Source organism: Anabrus simplex, chromosome 5 (assembly GCF_040414725.1).
Source record: "Anabrus simplex isolate iqAnaSimp1 chromosome 5, ASM4041472v1, whole genome shotgun sequence".
Taxonomy (NCBI): domain Eukaryota; kingdom Metazoa; phylum Arthropoda; class Insecta; order Orthoptera; family Tettigoniidae; genus Anabrus; species Anabrus simplex.
In genome coordinates, this window is record NC_090269.1 from 113,532,344 (window position 1) to 113,552,416 (window position 20,073).

Sequence of the window (20,073 nt, forward strand, 5' to 3'; positions counted from 1 at the left end):
AACTCATTTTCAGATGGTGGAGTGTCGAGGTCTTTCATTCGTCGTACTTGATTACAGAAGTAATTAGCGTACTGCGTCTGCCCATCTGTGGAATATTTTCGTGAATACAAATCCAACCGTAGTGCTTGTTGCAGATCCGCTCCCCAGTATCTCTGTAGGAATAAGCGCTTGAAACTTTCATAGTCTTCAAACGTATAACGGAAAGCATGGTACCAGTTGAGCACGTCTCCCTCTAAAAATTTCTCCGCTGTTCGCAGATGTTTTTCAGTAGGGATCTTCTGTTCACGAATATATTCATCAAGGTCCCTAATGAAATTTTTAGGCGTGACCCCGTTTAAGTTGTTGAATTTTCTAGGCCTGTCCTCGCTCATTCGGATAAAATTAATGATTTGAGGTACGCTTTGTGCCGGTGTAGTACTGAGATTTACTGTAGGTTGTTCAATGTGGGTAATATTCTGAGACGATTCAGCTATGGGCGATATTCCTTCTGTTACAGTGGATTTAGCCTGTACGACCTCTTCGACATTACTCTGTCGGTCCATTAATGATGTCACTAAGACCCTAGTGCTCCTATCCTGCAACTTCAAAAATCCTACTTCTTTTTCTAATTTTTGGAGGGCGTCCATATTTTCCTCCATCTTCTGTTTCCCGGACTTGACATCTCCGGCAAGATTAATAATTTGTTCGAGTATTTCCGACTTGTCTTTGTCAATCATGCTCTTGATATCATCGAACTGGAGTGAAATATCTTGTATCTCCATTTGGTTGACTGAGATACTGTCCTTTACGGAACGGAGATCATCGTCGACCTTCTCTTTTATTTTCTTCAAGTCTTCTGCGACCTCTCCTCTAAGATTTTTCACTTGTTCTGACATCTCTTCTTGTGCCGTGGAAATCTCTACCTTTATAACATCTATCTCCTTCCTCACAGATTCGATGTTATTTCTGACTAGGACTACGTCACTCTGAAGAGCGGTGACCTTCCCGGTGATAACCTTATTATCCTCTTTAATCTGGCTCGTCAAAGTAACAACTTGTTCCAGGGTTTTTTTCTGATTTTCCCTGCACTCTAACACGATATTGTCAATCCGACAACTAGTTTCCTCCAGTTTTGCATATAGTTCGTCACGACCCTTTTTCGCCTCTTCCTGTATCGCAGCACCCATAATGTTCATTTTCTGACTCAATCGTTCATTACTATCTTCCTGAATTTTCCTAAATTCCTCTGTATTTTCTTCCTGTATTTTTCTGAATTCCTCCTTATTCTCGTCTTGTATTTTCCTAAATTCCTCCTTATTCTCCTCCTGTGCTCTCCTACTCTCTTCCTGCATTTTTCTGAATTCCTCTTTATTCTCCTCCTGTGCTCTCCTACTCTCTACTGTCATAGTCTCTAATAACTTCCTAATCTCCTCGAGATCCATTCTATTATTCATAAAGTGACCTGTGTCAGCAAACGCCGAAATGCAGAAACTTTCCCCCCAGACATGTTGATTGTGATAAGGCAAATTCAAGTTTCATGAAGAAAATTCCTAACCCTCATTTTTCCATGTGAACCACATAATCTTAAGTAAAATACTCTGAAAATTCCGCGTACTCTGTTAGAATTCTACCTAACTGGGATGGCATTAAATCTGAAATGAACCTGCCGAACCGTGAATAATTAATAATTTGAGCAAGTCAATTTAAGCCACGTGGAGAAGCAATTAATCAAGTTCCACGATGGATTAAGCCACATTTTTAAGCCACAACTCGAGCCCCACGGATGGGAAAAGCCACTAAGATGTGCCCGTCCTAGTCAGTCATCGAACACGAGACACCCCAGGGGTGCTCAGTTCGGTGGCTGTAGGCTTATAAAATAGATGAATGTGGCAGGATTATCATAGGGTTCATCAAATGAGTGCGTTCAAAGTGGAAAACAAATATGACACTTTTATTCAATTTAAAGCAGTATTGGCCATCCTGAAATCTATGATTATGATTATGATCGTTACGTTAAGGAATTTTATCTGGCTCTTGATGTAACAAACCTAGGCACACACAAATGGGATGGTACACGGCAGTTGTTTCCCTGACATTCTAACAGAGTATTTACATTGCAAAAATTTTTTTTATCGTCTTCAAAGTTATTAAGTTATTTGTTTAAAGTTGAATTGAAAATTTTCATTCAGAAAAATGAGGTCTGGGCCAAGCCTTCATCGATAATCTGGAAAAAATGCAGTAATTGTAAGAACGAATTTAGTAAAGAAATAACCAAGATTCAAAAAGTTAACACTTATGACAAAATAATAAAATTTACAGTCGTTATCTTAACGATAAAATGAAAAGTTGAATTTGCCTTGGTTTTCTCTAAGTTAATCCGAGACGTCGGATATACCTGTTCACGTCGTCTCACATCTCCTTTCGTGAGAATTTGTATTGAACATTAAGTATTTAACCAATGATTAAACTAAATAAAACGCCTCTCGGGCTTGCAAACGTAAATAAATGGGGATAATACCATCCATGTGGAGATCCTGTCCACTATCAATCGATAATATCGGTGTCACATGTTTCAGAATAGAACACATAAAAAATAACCCTCTAAATACTAATAAATCACTACTTCTACAGCTAACTACGGAAATTGGTAAGAAGACTGCGAGTACTAAGAAGAAAATATCTACACTATGTACATGTCGACGAGTGTCGATCAACCGTTTTACTCTCCTATTAACAAATTTATTGAGTTACAGCAAGATTGAGTTATCACCTGAGAGTAAAATTACATCAACGAATGAGCTGGTATAATCATGAATCAGACATTATTCAGATATTTCGTCGAAGACTTGTTCTTTAGACCTAAGGCCTTCTCGAACATTCATCTGTACCTTGAGATTGAAATTACTGGATTACTCGAGAAAATTTGGGATATTCCCACGAATTAAAAGTACATCGATAAACATGGACTTTCATTTCCTTCATCAGAAGACACTAATATTTGGCTACACTGCATTTATCGCGAATAATCCATAAACATGTGAAAAGCTCAGTATCGCGAAGATTCATGCCAATTATTCCATACACTCTATACGTACAATGTACCACAATGACGACTTTAACTTGTCGCATCTTAATCTCAAATATATAGCCGTGAAATATCAGGACCTACCATCGTCCTACAAATACATAATATCCACTTAAAAGTGTCTCGATGATTAATTACATCCAATTAATTATCACATGCTTCCAATGCACATGTTCACATTAAATTCGCACATAGAATTTGGACTCAATATCCCGATGACACGTTGTCTCAGACACGAGGTACAAGTAGAAGTTCAAATACAAGGAAAATATAGAAAATACGGGCGAAATATCCTACCATTAAATCCATCAAACATAAACTAATTCATATTCGTGACGAAATTTACTCAATAAGCAAAGATGGTGTCGATAACACATGGATAACTCTATCAGAACCTTCACTGTCAAATTCATGGCCACATGGTCATTAAATAATCACATGTGTCAGTTTTATGACGTATTCGAGCAAATAAACTGCCATAAAAAAGTGTCAAAATAGCTTACGAAGAAAAAGTAAGAATAGAACAAAACTACATAGAACAGATATAAATGAGACGTAATCGACTTAACTTATAGATGAATCTTCATGTCTGGAAGTCTGGGTTCTCAATCAGCCATGCCAGGAAGAAAGAATCTGCATCCCGGCGCCGCCAACGATGGTCAAAGGTTTAGAACCTCATGGTGAAGCACTGATAATCCATGGTGTGAGATTCCGTCCTCTTCTGGAATTTATTCACGTCCACGTCTTCCGAGTCCACTCGTAAGAAAGCTGAAACTTACACAAAATGTTTTAGAGTAGGCTCCAAGCACACACGTAACAGTATTTTGAAAATGACACGTACTTTAAGGGATTATTGTCTGCACATTCGACGTCTGATCACAGCACTGTTCTAAATTATATCCAATTTTCAGACGTGTAGAGCACAGGAGTGAAGCGACGTTCCCCGCCGAGCGACTGAAGGTGATAGTCCAAGACACGCCAGAGGGTGTGTGAGAGCGAGTATTCGTATCACATGACTTAAATGTCATGTCTGGTGCACATACACGGAAGTAAAGTCAATTGAGGGGCTAAATTCTTCTACTGTACGAATCTACAACTTCATCACCATCTTAGCCACAAGGTCGTGCAAATTATTCCAAAATTTCAGTTTTTAATTTATATCCTCCAAATGTGCTATTCTTTTATCCAGTTTATTTTACTTTAGTCCTTGAGCCTTCCGTAAATTATGTACGTCGCCACCAAAGATATTACAAATATTTCATTCATATCATTCCTCGCAATTATGGGTGACACGCGCTGGCCTCCTTCTTCCAGTCACCAACCTTCATTTTTTTATTTTTATTCCGTTAGCCAGTCGGCCGCTCTCTGCACAAAAAAACTCGTTCGCGCCCCTGTCCAAGGTCGCGCGCACCCCATCTCGCCGACAAGCAGACACAAGCCGCACCAACACCTGTTCACTCATTTGTGGCCTCACGGTCACAGTACAGGTACAGGATGCTCCAAAATAAATTACCTTACAAATTTTACATCAGATTACATAAAAACTACATTTAAAAAAAATCACTTCAAAACACTTCTGCATGTTGCAATGTTCATACAGTTCAATGTTTCTTGATGTTTCCATATTTTAAAAAAATTTACAAACATATTTCAGTTACACAAAAACTTTAGAAATATAAATTTTAAACACACTGTAGTTCCAATTCTCCGTCCCACCAACCGGTGACATTCTCCTCCTCCCAAAGTCGAGCTCAGCTCGACAAAAAAAATTTACCCAAAATAACAAAATTTAAATGAACTTAAAATGGGAGGCTTAATGGAGATTTGAATATTTTCACAACGCCACAAATTGCACCACACCACAATTTCTTATCATCGTCCTCTTCAGGAACGTCCATACAGGCAAACCAGTAGAGCGTTGGTATCACTGTCAAACGAAGTCGCTGACCGCGGCCGTTGCCAACGTCTCCATTCCTATTGCAGTCCAACCATTGCTCACTTACAGCCTCAGCACAGCCCACCCAACTTAGTGAACAGGTCCATAACTGGCGAAGGTAGGTGGCACAGCACAGACTACTGCCACCATTAAACAGCTTTCCATTCTGCCATCAGACATTAGTGGTCAATAGGTGCGTTGCAGACTCCAAATAGATATCCCAGGTCGAAATGTCAGTGGCATAGCAGTAACTGGAACATAAACATACGCAGCAGAAATTTGGAACTGAAGGACTTAGGCCACTGGCCTGAACTATTGAAGAACTAACAGTTGAGTTTCGAGGGTGGGATTTTTGTGTTTTTTTATTAATAATTACAAGCCTCCTTAGGAAGATTCCCTCTCATGTTTCTGGGAAACCCCAGCCCTCCTGGCAAGTGCTATTTCAGAATTTCAAAAATTTAGGAAAATTAAAAAACTAAAAGAAAATTTGCCAGAGTTTACCCTAGTGCCAAAAACATCATAAAATCCCTAACTAATCATCAATAAACTTCTAAACTTACCCCAACAGACATTACATTACATTATATCTAATATGATTATAAATAACCCTTCCCATTACAACTAAAGTAACTTAACTATATTATTAACTACAAAACCCGAAAAATAGTGCGCACCAATTAATTAAAATTTGCTTACAACTAATTCCTTATAACTACCAAATTAAGTTACCGTGTGCATTCTTAATCACCCAACATTAAGGAACAGAACGAAACAAATAAAAGGAAGATTTAGAATGTTACAAGGGAACTCAAAACCGTGAAATAATTAATTACGTTAGCTTGCAACCACTTTCAATGAATTGAATAGTAAGTCACTATTTATTTACCATGTCATGTACTCATGAAATTTTTACATAGATAAACTCACATTACATATTACGTGTCACATCAGTCAAATTAAGGCGCAATAAAGCCAGGAATACCAAATGAAAATCATATTACTTTATCAACAGGAACTCAAAAATGAAAAACAAAAGCGATGCAAGAGTGCACATGCAGACATCCAACTCACTGATATAAGAAATAAAAAGGTACAAGAACAACCTTCATACCAGAGATTACCAGGTAACCGCACGACACACAAGACTACCAAGCTTATCTGTCCTTCGACATACACACAGACAACATCAAACTACCAAAACAAGTGCGACGATCACTGAATCAGCATAACCAACGAATGGTAAAAGGCACGGACGACCTCAATACTGAGTTCACCTCACATCACAAGAACACAGTACACATACATACACACAAACACCTGTGCGATGACATATCAAGAAGTACCCACAAAATAAAAGGACAGAACATCAGAACATGACCTCAAGTACCCTTGAACTTATCACACTACAATGAGACTCTTAGGACCAATTTTGTACTCCTAGAAGAGGAACGGCCTCTCAGCACCTTAACCCTAAGTCTCAGTACACACACACATATGCCTACCAAAGGCACAATTATATACAACAATCGTAGGACAGATACAGCACAGCTACAAATTTAGAACCGTACTCAGTCTACAGAATCCCATACTTCTACAAATTGAGTACATAAATTTGGAAGACACGAACCCGTAATGCAAGAAATTTTTAATATCGATAACATCGAACAAAAGGAAATAAGCAGAAACATTAACTGAATGGCTTAGCTAAATCACGATACCTTCAAAATTTCACCAGTGACAAATTTAAAATAACAGAAGTAAAAACTTGACAACCTGCAGACCTACTAAGAATTAACCAATTTATAGTTCAGCGTAAGGACACCAAAATGAACATTTGCAGAAAATCTTCCTAGTAATCATTCTACAATAACAAGGGACATCATCTTCCATCTAGGCACCTAATACCAAGAAAAAGATTTCGAGGAATCTCATACCAGATACACTAGATTTCCAACATGTCACGAGCACAAGTGCAGATCCGTACCCCATCAAATTTGCCCAAAATGAGCCTCAGCATTACCTGGTCTAAAGATATGGTGAACATGTGTCACCCTATGAGCCTATCCAAGTCCTCATAGAACCCTCCCTAGCAAATATAGGAATACACGGGTAAATAAATATACGTGACAAGGAAACAGACACTTACACGATGGAAAAGCACAAGACAAACTAGGAAACTTTCGTAATTTAGCAGCTAGTTGGGAAACAGTCACCAAAATAGTCCCATACCTACTTGGAAGCGAACCCAGGTCCAGCAAAAGACCAAAAACAACACATGAGCGGAAATTTAAATATATACTGAGCTAAAATACAACGTAAAAATTACTTTAGAAGATCACACACGTAGAATAGTACCAAATATAACATACCAGGCGACAAGAAACAAAATTTAGAAAATAATTTGCCGAAACACGAGATTTACGAACAGGAAAACAGTCGAAGAAGTAGACGAAAATTCACAACATAACCTTAAAATTGTTACCGAAAATTTACCAAAACAGAAATTACAGAAAAACTAAGGAAACTCCGTGCTAAAATTTAACCAGAACACAATGATCACTATGACAATTCACACTACAATTTACGTGGTCTAGAAGGAAAACAAGCAGAACGCGACACTCGATAACTTAGGATGTAGGGTGTGTACACTTCGCAGTGGATCAAACGCTCAGCTGTTTTCAAGACACTTCAGCTGTTCAAGAGATAAACATGAATTCAAACATGGGAGTACAGTACCAAATACAGTATCGAGGCAATACTTAGTATGATATCACGACGTAGTTTAAAACAACCGGAAATTACACAAATGTTACAATCGGAACACAAATGGAAGAAAACTAGACATAATCAAACATATTGAAATTTTATCAAAGAAGACTTTCGGAAGGCGAACACAGCACACGAAATGTGAAGATATCACTTTACTAAAAAAACACGTGGTCAAGTGAAATCTTGCCACACAGAAAAATTTATTGAAATTAACGAAACCAAAAAACTTGTTACAAATAGTGACATACCATTTCCTCCAACCGTTAATTACAAGTAAACACAGTAACACAAGACTGCACATCGCGGAAGGAAAACACGTGGTTAGATGAACTCGCGCAAGAATCATGAAAACAAAAGCGGGAATTAAGAACACACACGGAACACTTACAACCTATATTCAAACTTAAAAATTTTAAAATTAATTTTAGAAAAGTTAGCTGAGAATGATCATTGTAAGCCTTCGCTCCTTTCCATAACCACGCTCTGCTACCAAATGTAACCGCGCTTTCGGGACAATTACGGTTACCATAATAATAATAACAATAATATAGAAATAATAATGATAATGAGATAGTAATATGACGCAGTGGCGGAGAATTCATATAAACCAAATACAGGGAACACTTACAGGCCTAAAAATGACAACTAAGACAGGATGTGGAAGCAGCGGGAAGCCCTTATCGAGGTCCATGGGAACGTATGACGTTATGGGGGAGAAAAGACTTATAAGAAACACCCTCTAGCTCAACTATATTAGAAATGACAAAGTTTTACAAAATACAGTTCCACGACACGGAAACAAGACATACTTAAGTAACTTAACATAAAATGTGATTTAACAAAGAAGGTGATGCTACATTAAAGGTATAGTTTAAAGCGAAAGTATTTAATGGATGAAAGACTTGAAAGTACGGCAATTGGAACCTAGGGTAAACTCGGACACATCAAATTAAACTTTTAAAATGACATTAAGCGAAGAAATAATGAAACACAAAAGGAATTAAACTAAATGAAACGAAACCAGAAAACATTGAGAATAACATAGCAAAAACACTGAAATAACACTTACTTCGGAAAGGCAGGAGTTCCCGAGGGCAGCAGCCCTCGAGCGCGAACGCTCGCTTGGGCGGTCGGATGGAAAATGACGCCGAGCTCACGCATCATTTTTCGAAGCCTGCCACAAGGCCGGAAATGGCCCGATTACAATCAACCAATAAGATCAAACTTACCCTAGATTCCTGGACCTTTTTGCCAATAGGAAATCTCGTTACCATATATGGTAATTTTAACATCGTTAGCAATTGCACAAGTTCTGGAACATTACGATTACAACACCCAAAATTTCATCATAGGAAACCACACGTGTGGTACAGGTACAGGATGCTCCAAAATAAATTACCTTACAAATTTTACATCAGATTACATAAAAACTACATTTAAAAAAAATCACTTCAAAACACTTCTGCATGTTGCAATGTTCATACAGTTCAATGTTTCTTGATGTTTCCATATTTAAAAAAATTTACAAACATATTTCAGTTACACAAAAACTTTAGAAATATAAATTTTAAACACACTGTAGTTCCAATTCTCCGTCCCACCAACCGGTGACAATTTCATTATTATTCAAATGCGTTAAAGTTTAAATTGAGCACCATGAAACGGATTAAGCTGATGTCTTTCAATACATTAGGGTAGGCCGACAGGGCCTATAGTACAAAGTCACATACCTTTTTCATTCTTCTCTGCGGGTGGAATTGAAGTGTATAACAAGATTCATCTTCAAAGCATCAGGCACGAAAGACTTTGGATTATCACTTAACACATTCTTGTAAGAAGAGAAGCTCCTTTCTACAACCTTTATTCTATACAAAGGGTATTCCACTTGTATTAACTGCAGGAGTGATACCGAAAAGCTGTTTTGTGAACACTAGTTTGCATTCGGTATGTTGAAGGTGATTTTGTACAGCTACAGTTGTCGTAAAACTGCTGAAATATGAACGAAATATGAAGTTTCAACGAAAATAGCTCAAAATATGACGTTATGACAAAAATAGCCCTAATATGCATTTATATGACAAATAAAAAACTATTCCATTTGTAGTCACCTATTTATACCTGCATATTCTATTACTGTTTCTACCCCTGGTAGGCTTATGTTATTCTTCCAAGATAAAATTGACTTGGTTTTATTCTCTCACTAGATCACAATAAATCTTCTAAGTTGACAGGGCTTTGGGGTCGATATCTCATGGTCTCAGTGACAGTATCAAAACATTGTGTTTCCTCTTTGCCTTAGTATTGCTTGGTTGGTTGAATAATATTACTAGTGATTACCCACAAGTGTACTTGTACCTGTGCAATTCCATAAATAACATATAAACAATAGCTACAATTTATAGGATGAAGGTAAAAGGCTAGGTAAACAATTGATATGGAATCTGTCACCTGGGCGACTGCCCTTAATGTAGATCATTGATTGACCGATTGTCACATTTTTCAACAGGTAGGGGATACCGTGGATGTACTGTATTCTACCTCCCCCACCCACAGGGTGTTATATCAGGGAGAGCATGTATCCACCCTCATGATAGGTGTTGTCCTTGACAGAAGTAAAGTCTTATGTAGAAAGTAAAGGATATGAACGGAGGCAGATAAACGCAAGAAAATATAGAAAAGACAGAAAGGTGAAAGGTTTGGAGAAGGAACCCACTGGATTCATGCTTGTTGGAGACTGACAAGAATGTATAACTAGTATTTATTCATTCTCATTTTTGCCATTATGTGGTTTTTTTTCTTGCTCCCATATCCTACCCTGACTTGTCTATATCAAGTCATACATAGAGAGAAGATTGATCGATTTATTGATCTATCTACCTATTTATTTATTTATTTATTTATTTATTTATTTATTTATTTATTTATTTATTTATTTATTTATTTATTTGTTTGTTTGTTTGTTTGTTTGTTTGTTTGTTTGTTTGTTTGTTTATAAGACATTCCCAAGTACTGAGGCTACCCTAATGGACAGTACTAAAAACACTAGTACAAAAAATAAAGTACAGTTATAAAATTAATTATACCTACAGCCTTATTGAAATATTTATCAGAATGGTTATATGATAACTGAATTATTCATGAACACTTATACTAATCTATACAAGTGGTTCTTTAGCATGGTTATGGAACCCTTTCCAGTGTGATTGTAATGTCCTTTATTAGGCTCTTCATCATCATTTCCCATTATCCAGCAGTAGTCGGGTAGGGGCAAATATGGTTCCTCTCCACTTTCTTCAATCTTTCCACCACTCCTCCAACACTTGTTCCAGTCCAGGTTTCTTTCTCTAATACTGCGTTGGATTGTGTCCTTCCATCTCAGTTGTGGTCATCCATGACCTCTCCTTCCTTGCGATCGCATCACTTTTTTTGGCATTCTTTCATCACTCATTTGCTTTATGTGCCCAAATCATCTTAATCAGCTCTTCTCTATTCTGTCATTCAGTTTTTCCATTCCAATTTCTTCCCAGATTTTCTCATTCCTTATTTTGTCTCTTCCACTCTTCTGTATCATACTCCTCAAGAACTTCATTTCGGCTGCCTGTATTCGACTCTGGTATTGTCCTCTTGAATTCCAACTTTATCTTCATCCTTCATCCTTCTTTGTTGTTGTCCAAGTTTCTGCTCCGTAAGTTGTTATGGGCTCTTATTGTTGGCAGATCTGAACATAATGATGGGTGATGGTTCCTGGTTTGTCTAGACTCTACCACGAGCCTATTCCTAAGATATCTGACAGCCGGTATTTTCCTTTGTAGTAGGGAATTGTAGCATTGTAGATGCCTGATTTGTTACTTGCTTGGTCCTTTCCAGTACTGACTTGTCTATATATTTATCCCTGTAAATTCTCAACTATGGTCTTCAAATATTTTGATTTTATAATAATCGAGGATCTTCTGATTTTTATGAACTAGAATCATGAGTATAGGACAATATTAACTAATACAATTATTTTCTTTCATTTCAGCCATCTAGGGTGCAAAATGGCAACTTGGAAAACCGTATTTGTCACGGGAGGTGCTGGATACATTGGAAGCCACTGCATTGTAGAACTTCTGGAAGCAGGTTATGATGTAATAGCAGTTGATAACTTTACCAACTGTGTCAATGATCCTCGTGGAGAAGCACCTAGTCTTAAGAGAGTTGAAAAAATTACCAAGAAATCAGTCACATTCTATCAGTGTGACCTGCTTGATAAACCAAAACTTGAAGAGATTTTTGGCAAAGTAAGTAGGCTTACTTTTGGCTGTTTATGGGGACTGACCTGTATCAAAAATAGTTTCACACTGTTATAAGCATGACAACATTGGCAAAATTGCCAGTTACATAAGTCTACAAAATGAAATATTATTTTTATGCTGATAATAGTTCTATGTGTCATGTGTAAACGTGGAAAGAAATAATCAACAAAATCAAACATGCTGCTCAAATTGTACAAGTTTGAAGAAAACTGAGTTTATATTTCAAATCACCACAACAGAATTATTCAGAAACAATTTCTTTTTATATATACAGTATATATGTGACCTCTTATGCATAAAGGGACCCAAAGTAGGATTTTTCATTTTTGAGATTCTTGTGGTTCTAAAATTGGCATAAGATACCGAGCATTTAAAAAAATGTTCATGCTTCTAGATGCAATACTTCAGAAGATATTAATTATTGACTGTGGCTATTAAGAAAACTGTATTTTGAGGAAAAAAAAGTAATTACAGCTCTCACTAATTTTTTTACCAGTTGTACGAAGTTTTTGTGTCATTGAGTGGCGAAGACTCGAACTGCTGCATAACTTAGTTTGTTAAGAAGTCAAAACATAGAAATGCAACTTCTACACCCCTGACTTTTGGTCCCTTTCTGCGCAGTGGGTGTCACACACACACACACACACACATATATATTCAGTTTTGTCTGCTATCTAGGGGGTAGCAACTCTGCCTCTTACCGGGAGGTCGTGGGTTTCATTCCCAGCCAGGTCAGGGAATTTTACCTAGATTGGAGATCTGATTCAAAGTCCACTCATCCTAAGAGAGTACAATGGAGGAGTCATCTGAGGGTAAGATTGTGACTCCAGTCTAGAAAGTTGAGAATAATGGCCAAGAGGAATCGTCGTGCTAACCACATACTTTTTACAAAAACTTTACTTTATTATCCACTAAATCAATACAGTTTACTCTCAAACAGTACTTGTTTTGACCCTACATAGCGGTCATCCTCAGCTACTAATCATAGAATTAGAATTAGGACATAGTGACGTCATAAACGAAAGACGGGGAGGGGGAAGGAACCTACTGAGTTAAGGCTACAAATACAAACACATAAAATACACTAGTATACACATAAAAATTCACATATTGGACATTTGATAAATGGTCAAGTGGATTTGAATAAAAACTAGTTGGTTACAATATTAATGACACTTAAAATGATTTCAAAACTGCACTTGTGTCGAACAAAACATGATGTAAGAAGTCATTGTCTGTTAGTAGTCCCATCATGGAATGATAGTGAAATAAGCACTACAAGAAAATATCACAGTATTGATGAAAATAAACTTGATTAATTATTGTTGCTGTGCCTGTCAATGCCTTATCACTGAAGGAACAATCCTCTTTTGTTACAATAAAATGAAGGATATCCTGATGTTATGAAAGTAAGTCTAACCATCCATAAGAGCATTGAATTCAAAGCTGTAGTCGACACGACAGCTGTGCTGGGTGAACCACTGCAACCTTGAAGGATATCCCCCTATTAACGCCCTTATCATTTATATAGTAAGAAAACATAAAGGTCCAATAATACTGCCTTAAAGAATTCCCCTCTTAATGGTTACAGAATCAGATACTCTCTGAGTTCTATTATATAGAAATTTAGCCACCCATTCAGTCACTCTTTTGTCTAGTCCAATTGCACTCATTTTTACCAGTAGTCTCACATGATCTACCCTGTCAAATGCATTGGACAGGTCAGTTGCTACACAGTCTATTTGACCTCCCAAATCCAAGTTATCTGCTATATCTTGCTGGAATCCTACAAGTTGAGCTTCAGTGGAATAACGTTTCCTAAACCCGAACTGCCTTCTATCGAACCAGTTATTCATTTTGCATACATGTCTAATATATAATTAGAAATAATGCTTTCCCAAAGCTTACATGTAACACATGTCAAACTGACAGGCCTGTAATTTTCAGGTATAGCTGTGACTTTGTCGGTCAATGGGAAGACAGCACATTCTGCTTTCAAATTGCCTTTTAACTTGAATTTCTCCGGAACTCCTCTGTGTAATATTTCAAAACAGAGTGATACTGCTCAGGTACTTAAAGACTACAGGTCAATAGTCTGGGATGAGAAATGGCTCTCCAGGATATTCAAAGTAGTATACATGACTAGTATACTACCAGCTGGAACTTCTAGCAGAAACTACCTGTCATGCCACAAGGCACATGTGCTTATGAGATAAAAGCCTGTCTCAAGTCATTTTACCTGTGACCTAAAGTTCAACTCCTATCCTCGTGAGGCAATAAATATGAGGGTCCATCTCAAAGGGAATTTGAAGGCAGAAGCAATTTTCCAACTTACTCCTGAAATTGGGAATGGAAGGTTAAAGATCTCAAATTCTACATTCCTGTAAATCGCTGTAAAGTTGTTAAAGATCTGAAAATTGTTTGTGACAAAATTTACTCTGGGTTGACCATTTCACACTTTAAAGACCTGAATTGCCTAAGAACAAGACTACAACAATCATCCAATATAATTCGTTATTGGACAAACTTCCTACTAAGTTGGTGAGATAAGTCTGTGGACTCCATAGTGGAGATAGAGGATGTGGTCCACTACCCTGTGGAGTTCTTCCACACTTTAAATCCACCAGGTATTCCACTTCACAATCTCAGTTGGAAAGTTGAAGCACCAGTAATGCTGCTACATAAATGATATCTCCTAAACTTTGTAATGGAACAAGGCTGCAAGTGAGGGAAGTATTGACATACTGTAGTAACATGATCATAGCAAAAATCTTCATGGGATAAGGCATGGGAGAAACAATTTTCATTCCATACATTCCTTTGATTCCCTCTGACTACCTTTTCTTATTCAAATGACTGAAGTTTCCCAGGAAATAAACAAAGCTCAGGGCAGTCTTTAAAAGTTGCCAGTGTGGACTTAAGGAATGATAGTTTTTCCCATGGCCAGTTATATATAGCTTGTTCATGTGTAAGCTCTCGTGACAGCCTTATGATTCTGCAGCCAGAGGGGAAAAACGAACGAGGTAGTTTACAAGGAAGTTTTATAAAACAACCTAACTTCAAAAAGAACCTTAGACAAAGTAACTTGAAGGGCAGTATATAATGACTGTGCAATTCACTTGTGATGGTATTAGGAAAAAGGGTCTCCCATTATAATGAAAACTTCCCAACTGAATTGTAATTGGCAGTAGGCAAGGGGACCTGACATTACAAAAACTCCCCAATTCCATTGTGACTAACCGGAGAAAATGGGGGCCTGCCATTATAATGAAAACTCCCCAAATAAACTGTGACTGGCAGGAGCCAAAGGGGCCTGCCATTATAATGAAAAGTCCCAACTCGATTATGATTAGCAGTAGGCAAAGGGTCCTGCCATTATAATGCAAACTCCTAAACTTGAATGTGACTATAAATAAGAAAGGGGGCTGCCATTGTAAAGAACAGACCCCAATTTGATTGTGATTTGCATTAGGACAGGGGACCTGCCATTGGAATAAAACTCACCAACTCACTTTGACTGGCAGTAGGCAAGGGGGCCTGCGATTATAATCAAAACTCACCAACTCAACTGTGACTGTCAGTAGGAAAGAGGACCTGCTGTTATAACAAGAACTCCCCAACTCAACTGTGACTGGCAGTAGGAAAGGGAGCCAGCCATTATAATGAAAACACCCCAAGTCCATTGTGACTGGCAGTAGGTAAAAGGGCCTGCCATTATAATGAAAACTCCCCAACTCATGTGACAGGGGCTTTCCATTATAATAAAAACTTCCCAACTATAGTAGGCAAGGGCACCTGCTCTTGTGATCAAAACTCTCTAATTCAAATGTGACCAACAGTAGGAAAATGGCCTGGCATTATAATGAAAACTTCCCATCTCAGTTGTGACTGGCGGTAGGAAACAGGGGCATGTCCTTGTAATGAAAACTCCCCTATTCAAATGTACAGTAATTGGAAGTAAGAATGGGGTCCTGTCATTGTAATGAAAACTCCCCAATTCAAAAGTGACTGGAAGTAGGAAAGGTAGCCTGCAATTGTAATGAAAACTCCTCATTGATTGTCCCTGGCAGTAGCAAGTAGACCTGCCATTATAATGAAAACTCTCTAACTGTGACTGGCATTAGGAAAGAGGACCTGCAGTTATAATTAAAACTCACCAACCTAACTGTGACTGGCAGTAGGAAAGGGAACCTGCCATTATTATTAAAACTCCTATCTGGACTTTACATGAGAAACAATGTGTGGCACCTCCTCACTGTGTTCCTCAGGTAATACTAAGATCCATGCAATTTAATAAAATCGTACTCATAATGTGCAGAGTAATTTACCTAAAATTCTGTAACGAAACACGGGTACATCAGCTAGATTTTTGCTAAAACTTAAATTTACATTGGGACAATCCATTGACACTTGGAGAATGGTCTTAGGCTGTAATAGGTCTTCGGCTGTAATAGATTTATTCCTGCAACTAAGTTGTCTAGAAGGTCTTGCACTGAGGCTCTATTTTAAAAAAAGTTAGGTATTAAAATATTCAGTACACAGTCTCCTTCTCCTGACATGAAAAATCTTTACAAAATATGCCCATCTCTCTGAAATGTTATCGTCCACCAGTCCACCACCTTTAGTGCCCCAAATTTTTCAGATCTTGTAACATCATCTGTGGTGAAAAAAAGACAAAGCTGATTGAGAAACAGGTTTTGAAGGTTGGTCATTAATACAACACCACACTCTGTTGAATACGATTAGAAGATTACGGAATGCCATGATTTTGATTGCACACACTTTAACTTCAGTTACTTTCTTATAGTGTTAGAAGACATAAATGAAAGTTTTTTAAGAATGGTTGGGCCTCCTGAGTTTTGATTAAATTCGTATGAATTTTCCCTTCTGAATTGGAAAGTATGGTTTGGTACTCCATGTTAGATAGATCAAAGGTATTTTTACATATTTTATAGTATGCCTCTATGAACTATCAGGTCCTTTATCTAACCACCACCTGACAAATTATAGGTTTAGTGTAACACGTAGTCATTAAACCTACATTTTTTAAAGCCATTTTTGTAAGATTCATAATAAAACCTGAAGTAAAATAAAATGGAATTAAAGGCAATATTTGCAAAACAAAACAAAACAAAACAAAACAAAACAAAACAAAACAAAACAAAAAAAACAATTAAAATTTTGTAATATTATACATTCGAATTACTTTGTCAAAAAATAGTTTTCTGTAGCCACTTATCAACAATAGACCCATTTCCATTCCACTTATTATTGCTTTTGGACAATGAAAAAACTGCAAGTAAGCAGAGTGAACAATTATTTTTACTCATAGGGAAACTATATTCTTTCAGTACAATTACATTTTAAAATATCAACTATAGGTACATACATATTCAGGTTCATTACAGAGCTGCAAGGAGTTCATGCAGTTTTTTAATGAAACTTGGATCATCTTCATATGTTTTGTGTAACTGGTCAATGTAAAAAATGTCCCTTACTTTCTGAAAAATATCTCTAAATGTTTCCCTGACTTTCTTTGACCTTCCAGACCACTACAAACCTTTAAAAAACTAGCATAAAATTATTACTGCCTCTTATTTTCTGTCTTTCTAGCACAAAATAGATTGTGTAATTCACTTTGCTGCCATGAAAGCTGTTGGAGAGTCTATGCAAGTGCCATTATTGTATTACAAGAACAATCTTGTTGGAACTATCAATTTGCTGGAGGTATGTATATAGTTATTTAGCAAATGCTTGGTACCTTGAATGCTTAAAGTAAAGGTGCAGAAAATGAATAGATTCAATAAACAAATTCCGAGATTGGACATTTACATTTACCTGTTCAGGGACAAGTCAGTGGGTTGTATACCATGATTTTTCATACCTATGATTCAGGCATTCAAATATATACCAGTTATTTCTCTCAATTGACTGTTTTACAAGCTGAATTATTTCTAAACAATTGTCAGCCTTTTCTTGTATCTAAATCTGGGAACACAATTATTTTAGCTTTTAGGATGTTTAAAGGTGGAGAAATGGCTAATCTATCATTGTATGCCTCTGCCATAGTTCAAGAAAGTTACAGCGTTCCTTTACTATCAAACACAATGAGGGATATAATGTGGAATGTTATGCCCCAGATGTCCTCTTCTGTTCCATAAGAGTTAATACATTGATACTAAGAATCACTTACTAGAACTTTCATTTGCTATTTATAATTCAAGGGCCAGGGTGAGATGCACTAGTTTCAGCATATTATAATTTTGGTTGAGACCAGTGCCCTAGATCATAATCTGTAATTTGGAAGAGAAAAAAATAAGAAAATATAAAGAAGAAGAAAAATTTGGATATCTTGCACTTGATAGCTGTCATGAAATCTCATTTAGTGTCTCTATGCTAGATATGCAGTTTTCCTTGTACACAGTGAGCAGTTACGGGCGAACTTGCTGTTGTAAGATATGGTGGATTCATTTTTACCCTGTACCTACTTTGATTAAGCTTCCGTGACTCAGGCGGCAACATGTCGGCCTCTCACCGCTAGTTTCCATGGTTCATGTCCTGGTCACTCCATGTGAGATTTGTGCTGGACAAAGTGAAGGCAGGACAGGTTTTTCTCCGGGTACTCCAGTTTTCCCTGTCATCTTTCATTCCAGCGACACTCTCCATTATCATTTCATTTCATCTGTCAGTCATTAATCTTTGCCCCAGAGGAGTGCGACAGGCTTTGGCATCCGACACAATTCCTATCCTTGCCGCAAGATGGGGGCTTCATTCATTCCATCCCTGACCCGATCACTGATTGGAAAACAGGTTGTAGCTTTTCATTTTCACCTACTTTGATTGTTTACTTATAAACTCTTATTCAGCATACCATCCCCTCAAGTGCTTGCAGAAAAATGTTGAATCACTCTGAGAAAATAAGGATTATTGTTCTTTAAGTTAGAGAAGTAAATATATCTCAATCATCAGCCCTGTATACTTGTATGTTGGTGGAACATACACATTTACACGTAATACAACAAATGGCATTGAGGCTCGTGTTGCTAGTCATAAAAAATGGTCATTTTTACATGTTTGTTATAACTGAATAGGAGAAAGAATATACAGGATGACTTTCAAAAATTCAAGATGAAAGTACTCCATTTTGATTATACAAACATTTCAAGTCTTTTAAATACAGTATTACACTTTATTTAGCTATTAGATATTTCAGTAGATTGACCTAATGATGGTTGTTGAACAGTCCACTTCTAAATATGCTTCAGTATAAAAGTAAATGGAGGAACAGAAATTCTTGTAAATACAGCCCTCACCTTAATGGTCATGTTTGAAGATTGAAAATGTAATATTATGTAGATTTATTTTGTATGTCTAGAACTGTCCTCCTAATCTCTCCTAATATTTTATAAACAGGTGATGAAATCTCATAATTGCTACCAGCTAGTGTTCTCAAGTTCATGCACAGTGTATGGGAATCCTGAATCTTTGCCAATCACAGAAGAGCATCCAACAGGCAATGTCACCAATGTATATGGGCGCACGAAACATTTTATTGAGGAAATGCTGAAGGATATCACCACGGCTGAGAAGGTATAAACAGTATACTAAAATTCTATTTTAGATTTGTCCATAGCATGCAGAGTTTTCTCGATTTTTCCATTGAATTTCTTCTTAATTCTCAATCCTAAGATTGGTTGGCAGCAATTCGTCTTCTCCACTCTTCTCTGTAATCCGCTAATCTCTTCATTTCCACATATGAGCCTGTTCCTACGTCATCTCTGATCTGTCTTGCATATTGCAGTCTAGGTCTTCCTCTTCCTCTTTTACCTTGAATCTTTCCTTCTATGACATTAACTATGAATCCATTGTGCCTATAGAGATGGCCAATTAACTGGTCTCTTCTTTTTCTTATTGTTGCTAAAAAGGTTCTTTTTTCACTTATTCGTCGAAGAACTTCTTCATTGGTGAGTTTTTCTGTCCATGAGATCTTTTCCATCCTCCTTCAGCAC

The 20,073-nt window shown here is 37.1% G+C and overlaps 1 protein-coding gene across 2 annotated transcripts in view; it reads left to right on the forward strand.

Moving 5' to 3' along the window:
- Nucleotides 1-20,073, forward strand: part of LOC136873828 (UDP-glucose 4-epimerase) — a 73,166-nt gene that overhangs the window by 20,631 nt on the left and 32,462 nt on the right. For both annotated transcript variants that reach the window (XM_067147090.2, XM_067147089.2), the window contains exons 2-4: nt 11,791-12,049; nt 17,678-17,791; nt 19,478-19,654. In XM_067147090.2, the coding sequence (XP_067003191.1) occupies nt 11,791-12,049; nt 17,678-17,791; nt 19,478-19,654 (550 nt within the window). The remainder of the gene's footprint in view (nt 1-11,790; nt 12,050-17,677; nt 17,792-19,477; nt 19,655-20,073) is intronic.